General features: G+C 38.5%; 2 protein-coding genes across 2 annotated transcripts in view; both read left to right on the top strand.

Annotated features, from left to right (window-relative positions):
- Nucleotides 1-605: 605 nt before the first annotated feature.
- Nucleotides 606-7,960, top strand: rom1b (retinal outer segment membrane protein 1b). Its single transcript, XM_077578540.1, has 5 exons — nucleotides 606-1,291; nucleotides 2,432-2,674; nucleotides 3,511-3,698; nucleotides 5,598-5,844; nucleotides 6,808-7,960. The coding sequence occupies exons 1-5, from the start codon at nucleotides 1,142-1,144 to the stop codon at nucleotides 7,033-7,035; spliced, it is 1,056 nt and encodes a 351-aa protein (XP_077434666.1). The 5' UTR covers nucleotides 606-1,141; the 3' UTR covers nucleotides 7,036-7,960.
- Nucleotides 7,961-10,104: 2,144 nt separating this feature from the next.
- ccdc88b (coiled-coil domain containing 88B) overlaps nucleotides 10,105-10,581 on the top strand; it is a 65,020-nt gene continuing 64,543 nt past the window's right edge. The window contains exon 1 of the mRNA XM_077577454.1: nucleotides 10,105-10,266. Within this exon, the coding sequence (XP_077433580.1) occupies nucleotides 10,207-10,266 (60 nt within the window). The 5' untranslated portion in view covers nucleotides 10,105-10,206. The remainder of the gene's footprint in view (nucleotides 10,267-10,581) is intronic.

The following is a 10,581-nucleotide window of genomic DNA, read 5'->3' as shown; positions in this document are numbered from 1 at the left end:
CAAAGTTGGGTCAAATTGACCCAAGTAGAGGATCGGTCCATTTTTGACCAGTAGTTCATTTTTTAGAGTGTGCTCATTAGGGTTGTGGGTTGACTGGGGCCTATACTGGCTGACTTTGGGTGGGAGTTGGGGTACACCCTGGACTGGTCGGTAGCCAATCGCACACCTACATACAATTTGGAGATTTCACCTTGGCTAACGCGCATGTTATTGGTAGCAAGGAAGTAAACCCAAAAGCAAAGAAGAACTGAAAGTGGCTGCAGTAAATCAATGGGTGTTTGCTGCAGTTATTCACATGAATTTAATCATGTCTGTTCCAATACTTTTTACCTGGAGGCCACTCGACACACGTCGCACCTTCAGCAAACCACAGTCATGTTTCCTCAGGTTGCTTGAGCACCAACAACGCCTGATATAAAGCTGTCGTAATATTTCAATCGGCCCTCCCTTTCAAAGTGTCCATCAGAACAAGTTTGCTGATCAGACACTGGCCTGCTTTCCCATTGGCCCCTGGACCCTAATAGGATCCCAGGGACTCTGATGGAGCGGGATTAGGGTTCCAAACTCTCCACTTTGCCCAGTCTCTGAGTCCTCCAACCATGGGTATGGCGGTTTAGGGGAGGGGGGGGCACAAACCCACCAAGGCGCCATCAAACGACAAGATCACACCAAGAGGAGGAAATCTTTGATTCCACATTGGAGGGCAGGGGGGGGTCGACCACAGAGTGACTGTTGACCTGAATGGTTAACGTGTCATCTCCAGGAAAGAAGAACTCTTTTCTCAACAATTGTCAAATTTCTCTCGGATTATCCACCAATCACTTTCTTCTCCTTCAAATTCAATATCAAATTGAATTTGTGGTTTTGGATTGTCATCTCAGATTGACTGTCCTCTATCATCCGAGGGATCTATCTGCTTATCCTTTCCACCTGGAACAACTTAGATGAGCTCAAGCTGTTAATAACTCACCAGCGTAGACCTGCTTTGACCGCTGGATTACAACGCAACCTCGGAGTGTTTTCCTTTTTCATGCAGCTGGCCACCTCTGGATTCACAGACCACTGCGGAGCAGAATAATTCTCCTCTCGTCTCCTCGCCCTTACCTTCACTTCCTGATCGTCTTTTGTCTTTTTTGGAGCCATGGTGCTGCTGAAGATGAAGTTCACCCAGCAGAGGCGGATTCGTCTGGCCCAAGGCCTGTGGCTCTTGTCGTGGATGGCCGTATTATGCGGGTCCTTCGTCTTTTCCCTGGGGGTCTACCTTAAGATAGAGCTGCTCCGTAGGGCTGAGGTAAAGACGGAATCCAAAAATGCATTATCAGCGGTTGACGAGTTAGCATCTATAACATGAAATTGTGAATAGAATCTTTCTACTGTAAATACTGCAACCAAAAAAAAAACGTGACCTCTAAAACCCAATGTGACCTCACTGACGTCCTACGGACTGACATTGATTGCAAGCATTAATAAGCAGCTGACAGCACAGGACGGCTGCAGGCCATCAACGTGCGCCCCCTGCTCCATTATTGATCACCGGTGTGAGCGAGGCCGCCGTAATCTCTTAGTTGTGAAGCAAAGTGTTATCGATTTGCAAGCAGGGATGCTCGAGAAGGAGCCCTGAGTGACGCACAAAGAATACGGCATGAAAACAACACTTGCTTCGAGTGTCTGAAGCTTTGGCGACAAAGAATATTGATTCACGCTGTGATTCGCAAATCATGCTTGTCCAAATTGTTCCAATTAGATTTTGTTTAGTAAGGATTCCTCAAAGGGAGAAAACATACAAACAACGATTACAAACTATGTCTAGTTCAGTTTACAGCATAAGGATGAGTTTTTGGTTGCTATATTTAAACCAATAGGAATACGCAATTACATTCCAAATTAGTTTCTTAAGGGGAAGTCAACCTCAAATTTTCTTTACAACATGTATGCATGTTCTATGCAGCCCCACTACGGCATTCTGATTAATATTGAGTGTGTGGAAAATGAATTAAGCAGCAGTATCAGAATCAGAAATCCCCGGGGCGGCCATTTTGTCACTTGCTGTTGACTGAAAATGGCATCGCAGTTGCGCAGGGCTCTGGTAACAACTAATCGCGGCTCAGCTTCAGGAAACTGGTAATTGGTTGTTACCAGAGGCCTGCGCAAATGTGAAGCCATTTTCAGTGACAAAATGGCCGCCCCGGGGATTCTGATACTGCTGCTTAATTCAAAATGGCCGCCCTGCGGTGGATAAAATTTAGTGAAATTTTTCAACTCATATTCCATTAACACAGTATTAATCAGAATTCCATATTTAGACTAGCGCGGGCCTATATAACATATTATTGTCATTAAAATTTTGGGGTTGATTACTGTAAGGTTGATAAAATGTGACTTTTACTATTACACTTCTTGTAACCTTTCACTGTGTTATTTCGTTGTCGAGGTGATGGACAACACAGAAATCCACGTGGTGCCCAACATCCTGATGTTGGTGGGCTTGGCATCCATCGGCACCAATTGGGTGGCCAGCCGAGTGTGCCAGGACTCCTTGGACCCGACCCGCTTCCCACGTTGGAGGGTTTTCCTGCTTGGTTGGTACGCCGTGGCTGCACTCATCTGTTGCCTGCTTGTCGCTGTGGTGGTGCTCAGCTACGCTCTGCAGGGACGCCTGGAAGAGTCTTTAAAGGTGGGATCACACACGGTATTAGTTTTTTTTTTTTAAAAGATGCTAATCAGGGATGTCATTTTCAACCCTGGAGTTGAACTATAGTTCATCACTGTGATAAAATATTAGGGGTGTGAATTGCCTATTACCTGGCGATTCGATTCGTATCACGATTCATAGGTCACGATTCGATTTGACACTGATTAATCCCGATGCAAATCTATAAATTGATTATTGCGATTTTTTTTCCCCACTCACATTTAGAAAATACTAATCAGTAAACTTGTACATGTACACGACAACAAGATTTGTATGAAAATGTTTTTATCTGAAAATTCAGGTTGCAGTCTGTTTCATGTTTGAACAGCACTGAAATAAAATATTAAGGCTTAATGTTCCATTAATCAAACATTCTTCCATGCTTAGTGTGTGAATCCTAACCCTAAGTAAGACGTTTTGTTGAAGATTCCCATAAAAATAAAAAATTATATTTAAAAATCGATTTGGCCACATATCGAATCGAATCGATTCGAGAATTGCGCGCCGTAATATCGCGATATATTGCCGAATCAATTTTTTCTAACACCCTTATAAAATAGCTTACCATTCCCTACCGTTTGCCACTTTCAGTGCAATGCAGTGTATCCATATCACGTGTCCATGTATTATATAAAATACATAAAATATATTTGATGTAACAATTAAACAATTCTTAGTGTAGTTTCAAAAGGATGGCACAACAAACTTTTAGGCAGTTGGACTTTTTTTTTTTTTTCCTTGCTCAGTTTTCGGAAAGTATTTCCAAAGGCGTAAAATAAAAGCACCCATCCTTTATGGCTTTGTCTCCCTCATCTCAGGTTGGTTTGAGGAATGGAATCCGTTTCTACAAGGACACCGACGTTCCAGGCCGCTGTTTCCAGAAAGAAACCATCGATCGTCTGCAGATGGAGTTTCGTTGCTGTGGAAACACCAACTTCAGGGATTGGTTTGAGGTGCAGTGGGTCAGCAACAGATACCTGGACTACACCTCCAAGGATATCAAGGAGTGAGTATGTGATGTGCACGGTGAGACTAAAGCGTGATTTATAGAGACGGATAAAAGAAATACAGATAAGGTCTCTTATCTGTATGGGTGGAGTGGAAGCGGCATCCAAAATGTCAAAAAAGATGATGAGTGTGCCGGAGAGGGACATTTGAAGTGATTTACTGATAAGGCGAAGGACTGTAAGCAAACAATCAGTCGGTGTGCAATATTTTTGACACATTTCTTTGCTGACTACAGTGTGTATAATAAGTAGTTAAATGAAACAAAAATATTTACTGTCCAGTGTCCACCCTGTCGTTAAGGGGTAGTTTGTCTTTCTTCAATGTAGGTTAAAACAGTGAATAATGGCAGACTATATTTACGATTGTGTTTTGTCATTTTCATCATATTATGTCCAAAAATGTCCACCATGTTATTGTCCACCCTGTCAGCAAGTTCACTTAGTTTGCACTACACTCAGTTGGTGTGCAATATTTTTAACACATTTATTTGCTGAACTACAGTGTGTATAATAAGTAGTTAAATGAAACAAAAATATTTACTGTCCAGTGTCCACCCTGTCGTTAAGGGGTAGTTTGTCTTTCTTCAATGTAGGTTAAAACAGTGAATAATGGCAGACTATATTTACGCTTGTGTTTTGTAATTTTCATCATATTATGTCCAAAAATGTTCACCATGTTATTGTCCACCCTGTCAGCAAGTTCACTTAGTTTGCACTACACTCAGTTGCTGTGCAATATTTTTAACACATTTATTTGCTGACTACAGTGTGTATAATAAGTAGTTAAATGAAACAAAAATATTTACTGTCCAGTGTCCACCCTGTCGTTAAGGGGTAGTTTGTCTTTCTTCAATGGAGGTTAAAACAGTGAATAATGGCAGACTATATTTACGCTTGTGTTTTGTAATTTTCATCATATTATGTCCAAAAATGTCCACCATGTTATTGTCCACCCTGTCAGCAAGTTCACTTAGTTTGCACTACACTCAGTTGGTGTGCAATATTTTTAACACATTTATTTGCTGACTACAGTGTGTATAATAAGTAGTTAAATGAAACAAAAATATTTACTGTCCAGTGTCCACCCTGTCGTTAAGGGGTAGTTTGTCTTTCTTCAAAGGAGGTTAAAACAGTGAATAATGGCAGACTATATTTACGCTTGTGTTTTGTAATTTTCATCATGTTATTGTCCACCCTGTCAGCAAGTTCACTTAGTTTGCACTACACTCAGTTGGTGTGCAATATTTTTAACACATTTATTTGCTGACTACAGTGCGTATAATAAGTAGTTAAATGAAACAAAAATATTTACTGTCCAGTGTCCACCCTGTCGTTAAGGAGTAGTTTGTCTTTCTTCAATGGAGGTTAAAACAGTGAATAATGGCAGACTATATTTACGCTTGTGTTTTGTAATTTTCATCATATTATGTCCAAAAATGTTCACCATGTTATTGTCCACCCTGTCAGCAAGTTCACTTAGTTTGCACTACACTCAGTTGCTGTGCAATATTTTTAACACATTTATTTGCTGACTACAGTGTGTATAATAAGTAGTTAAATGAAACAAAAATATTTACTGTCCAGTGTCCACCCTGTCATTAAGGGGTAGTTTGTCTTTCTTCAATGTAGGTTAAAACAGTGAATAATGGCAGACTATATTTACGCTTGTGTTTTGTAATTTTCATCATATTATGTCCAAAAATGTCCACCATGTTATTGTCCACCCTGTCAGCAAGTATCACTTAGTTTGCACTACAGTTTCTGTTTGCAATTAATGTATGAAATGTGAGAGCTTGACCAATATGCATTTCAGAAAATCTCTTTTTGTTTCCTATCAAAATAAAATAAAATCTTTCCTCACCTGTCACATTTGTTCCCGCTCCTCCCTCCATCCCCAGCCGCATCCGCAGCAACATAGACGGCCGCTTCTTGTTGGATGGTGTCCCGTTCAGCTGCTGTAACCCCGTGTCCCCTCGGCCTTGCCTGCAGTACCACCTGACAGACAACAGCGCTCACTACAACTATGAGTTCCAGAACGAGGAGCTCAACCTGTACAATCGTGGCTGCAGGCAGGCTCTGATCGACTACTACATGGACCTGATGAATTCAACCGGTCCTGGTGTGCTATCAGTCATCTTGATACAGGTGGATCGCAGTCACTACTTGACATAGTTTCAAAGAAATGGATGGCTTATGTATCAACAATAGTCCATTGTCTGAGATTTATTATTATAAATACTGTACAAGTAAATTATCATAATTATAGTTTGTAGTGGTTTAGAATAGCTCAGGATCACTAAGAGCTGTTTCTAATATTTTTCATTTAGCTATTTGAAATGGGCAAAATATTGTAAAAAGCACAAGTACAAACTAATATTAGATGTACACGTTAATGCAAACGAAAATATTCCAATATGGGTAAAATATAGGTCCAAGCAATTAATAACATTTTTATTGTGATTTCGATTTTCACCTCTCATGATCATAAAAATATTACCGGTACACACCATGTATATTTAAATACAAGGAATAGTAGGTAGGTTTTCAGTATATTGCCATCTTAATGCTAGCACTTAATAGAAAACCGGCTAGCAAAAACTAGCATTAGACATCATGGGAATAATTTAAATTCAAATAATGAAACATCACACACAAATTCTGTAGAAACACATTCAGACATGCAATATAATTATACTCATTAGTATATATTCTTCCTAATCTATTAAAAAAATGTTATATTAACAGTGTTTGCTAAATTCTTCTTCTAGTCTTTTACCCTTCTTGTAAGTGTATTTCCTTGTGTGCATTGCACTGCCCCAAGAGGCCAACGCGGGCACAGCAGAATTTATTGCTATTATTCCAGTATTTTACTTGTTACTAATTTAATTTCTGGTTGTTCTTTTAAGTTATATTCACGTTGCGTTTTGGTAGATGAATACATGGAAAATTTTGGAAGCAATAAAAAAAAAAAAAACAGGATTAATGCACTTTCCAAAATCTCCCAACTCTATTAAAATGCCATCGTCAAATATCTGTCATTGTAAATGTTTGGTGATACATACCTCACTAACCACTCTTCCTATTCCATTTGCCTTCCCAAATGTACAGATGTCAGTCCTCTTGAGCTTGCGCTACCTGCAGACTTCAGTGGAAGGGTCCATGGCTCAGGAGCAGCCGGAGGGTGACAGCGAGGGTTTTCTCCTGGAAAAGGGAGTGAAGGAAACCTTGGAGGAAGTCAAAATGAAAATCATGCTCCTGCTGAAGTTTGGCCAGGTCGACCCCAGTGCAGCTGAGGGCTCTCCTGATGATGAAAAGGCCCAGCCATCTTCCAGCTAGAAAATGATGGAATAATATCAGAAGCGGAATAATGCAGGAAAATGGGCGGGGGTCATGTGTAAGTTTTCTTGGTTGGGTGTGATTTGGCCGGTAGCAGGTAGAACACCTCGATTTCGAAATCTTGTTTAAAACCCTGGAGAACCCACGGGGTCAAATTTGGCCCATATAAATTCTGCTATTCAAATAACAAAGACCCTTTTTTAAAAAATTTTTTTTTTACAAAAATAACTTCAAAAGTCCAGAGTGCCACTTCTGACCCCTGCATGGGGCCATCTAGTGGATGAATATTGCACTTACATGAGCCAGAGTGGTGGTGACAAGATGGCTGGCAACATGCTGTTTTGTTGAGCTGGAAATCAATCCAAACAAAACCATCTTCTCAGCAAACCATCAGATGGTAATTATTATTATTTTTGTTAATCTATTTCATATCATGTTGCAGAATGCCTAGGAGTATCTTTTATATATATATTTTGATAAATTAGCAACTCTGAGCTAGTTCAAAAAACAAGGGATTAAAATTGAAAAAAACATATTTTGGTGTTCAGTGAACTTATAGCAGTCATTTAATGTATAATTTATAATTTTCCAAAGAAGAAAAGGGTTCTTGGGTTCTCCAGGGTTAATGCTCCACCAATATCGCAGCCAAACGGAGGAAACACAAACTGAAGGATTTTATGAACGTGTGACCATCTACGAGAAGTTCTGTTCAACAATTGTGTAGTACTTCATGTTCTTACTGTATTAACAGGTTTAGTCGACATTTTGACCTTAATTAGGTACTTTTAACCTGATGTCATAGTTCATTCTGTGTGCACTGTATTTATCTCACAACATTAGAGTTTATACCGAACTGCAATGAAACGCTTTGGAGACTGTTTAAAAGTGGAAATACAGCCTATTAAAGGTAGACATTTTTAACCGCTTTGTAGTGTCTGCTTCTATTTGTACAAGGAATAATAGGAAAGAAAAAAAGTGTGGGTTATCTGAGTGAGGTTGGATTAAGTTTGTGTGTGTGACTTTGGTGGCCTATATGAAGCTGTCATCTTGTCTACGCGGCTCAGAAACAATCGGATAATCCCGGGTGTACTTTATCCAAGAAGTGCTGCACAGGCACTATCTGCACACACGGCAACGCTCTGCCATACTGCAACTGCAAGTGCTGGATGTTTTTTTTCTCTTTCTTTTACATAAAGCAAAACAGATTAAAATGAAAAAAAAAAACATCATAGTAATCAACATTATAACTATACTTGTATATCCAAACATTTGCTCCTTTCTTCTTAAGTAAAAGTCTTAATATATATAATGTTTCGTTATTTATGCAGGTAAAACTGCTTTCAGTGGCTGTAGAGATAAAAAAAAATTTTTTTTTTAAAGATGCTGAAATTTAGGAAGGGGCAGAGTTCAGTATGTGTGGGACATTAATGTTGTTAACTCATTCACTGCCATGAATTCATTAAAAAAAAAGATTAGGGGCAAGAGGCGGTTATCTTTTTTTAATTGTAATAAATCACATGACTTCACTAGTTAACTCACGATTAATCACAAATTTTATATCTGTCCTAAATGTACAATAAAAAAATTCTAGGTTTTCATTCTCTTGTTAACAAAAGTGGAAACAAAATGTTAAACTAATGGAAATAGTTCAAATAAATTTTTGACGTTAATAGCCGTCAACGGCAGTGAATGAATAAAAAAAAAAAAAGGAAAGAAAATATTATTAAAAATTTGGGGCGTCAGGCGATTAAAGTTTTTAATCGGAATTAATCTCATGACTTCACTAGTTAACTTGCGATTAATCACAAATTTCATATCTGTTCTAAATGTACAATAAAAAAATTCTAGGTTTTCATATTCTTGTTAACAAAAGTGGAAAAAAATGTTAAACTAATAGAAATAGTTCAAATAAATTTTTGACGTTCATAGCCGTCATTGGCAGTAAATGAGTTAATATTTAAACTAGTCCAAGGTAAGGTTTACACCAGGGTCAGAAATAAGATTCGAAACTAGTAAAGTAAGTAATTAGTAAAGTGGGGAAACCCAAAACAATAAACAGAAAGAAACATCTTTGTAGTGGGGATCATAAGGGGGAAAACTACTTCTAAAACAGAATGAATTTGCTCACACATTACTGACAACAAGCGTAACTATATTAATGAGAATATGTCCCTATAATTGCACATATTGCTCTGAAAACACACCAATGATGGCAACAATAAAAAAAAAAGCACAACCTGGAGCAGTAAAATAAATATATTGAAACATTAATAGGAAGTAATCCTCAGTAGTATATGACAATGTCAGAAAATTAATTCAATCACATCTATTATTATAATTATTGTTTATCAAGAGAGGGGACACATTATTCTAAATACTTCAGAGAGCTCAAGCAATAGTGAGCATTTATAAGTGAGAATGTTTGACGTATTGCGGCATGCCAGGCCTCTCTTATTTTCAATATAAACGATGACGTAAATATTCAACTTTGATGCAAATGATTTGTTTTGACCACTAGAGGGCGCCAACACAGTGTGTAAAAGCAGCTTATGGAATGCGGCAACAGTCGAAATACTTCATCACTCAGTCCAAACTGACATTAGGTCATTTGAAAGATCTTTTTATGTAAATTAAATAACAAAAATATTTGAATAATCTTTCTTATTTTCTTTACATTTATCTGATCGAATGCAAAATAATGTTGGCACGTTGCACATAAATAACCAACCTGACAAAAACAAATTCAAAAGGATGAGAAATACTTTTTTTTTTTATATATATATATATATATATGTTGAAATGAGGCCTTGTCATGGGATTTCAGCACCTGATTTGCCACATAACCATATGACATGCGTTGTGACCCATTTGAATAATAGGAAACGTGGTCGCGCTGGAAAGTAAACTGCTTTAACAAATGCCACGCGAGCCTTTTGACAATTCCGGTGTGGTTTTGCAATGAAACATGGGGCGTCACAGTCAGAGAGGAAGAGGAGGGGGAGGAGGAGGAGGAGGAGGAGGGTGGAAAGGAGAGGGAGGGCCTCACAAATGTCAAACTACTTCACTTGACAGAAGATGGACTCTGTGAGAGTCACTACATTAAAGCACTGATATTGTTTGTTAATCATCTGCCTGACTGCTGTAGTGCCTCTCGTCTATTGTGGCACTACAATGGACTCAAGTGTGATGGAGATAATAGAAGAATTCATGGAGAGTGCCTTGGTACACTGGGTATGTCATTTAACATTTATCACTCTCGCCCAGAGAAAAAGGTCAACATTTTTTTTTTTTTGCGACAATGATGTGCAGTGTAAAAATCTTACATTGCTTCAGTGTATTATTTCCATTCCCGTGTAAATTTGAGCAAATCCAAAGACAACGTTGATGGTTACTAAATATATCAGTTCATTATGTGCAGCAAAACAAGCGGCCGACTTCTCCTTTTTCGAAGCTTCCTTGCCGCTTTATAGCTGGTTTCCCCGGTTTCACTTCCGTGTCCTTCTTCTTTTTTTTGTTGTTTTGTTAAAATAAGCCAAAAGCAATTGT

The sequence above is a fragment of the Vanacampus margaritifer genome, chromosome 10, assembly GCF_051991255.1.
Source record: "Vanacampus margaritifer isolate UIUO_Vmar chromosome 10, RoL_Vmar_1.0, whole genome shotgun sequence".
Taxonomy (NCBI): Eukaryota; Metazoa; Chordata; class Actinopteri; order Syngnathiformes; family Syngnathidae; genus Vanacampus; species Vanacampus margaritifer.
Note: the sequence above shows the minus strand (reverse complement) of the source record. Positions and strands in the feature narration are given on the sequence as shown.

Bases quoted from the DNA above. Each gene is read 5' to 3' on its own strand.
- rom1b (XM_077578540.1), top strand. From the start codon at position 1,142: ATGGTGCTGCTGAAGATGAAGTTCACCCAGCAGAGGCGGATTCGTCTG. The intron at 2,675-3,510 runs GTGGGATCACAC...CCCTCATCTCAG, and splicing joins GCCTGGAAGAGTCTTTAAAG to GTTGGTTTGAGGAATGGAAT. The intron at 5,845-6,807 runs GTGGATCGCAGT...CCAAATGTACAG, and splicing joins TATCAGTCATCTTGATACAG to ATGTCAGTCCTCTTGAGCTT.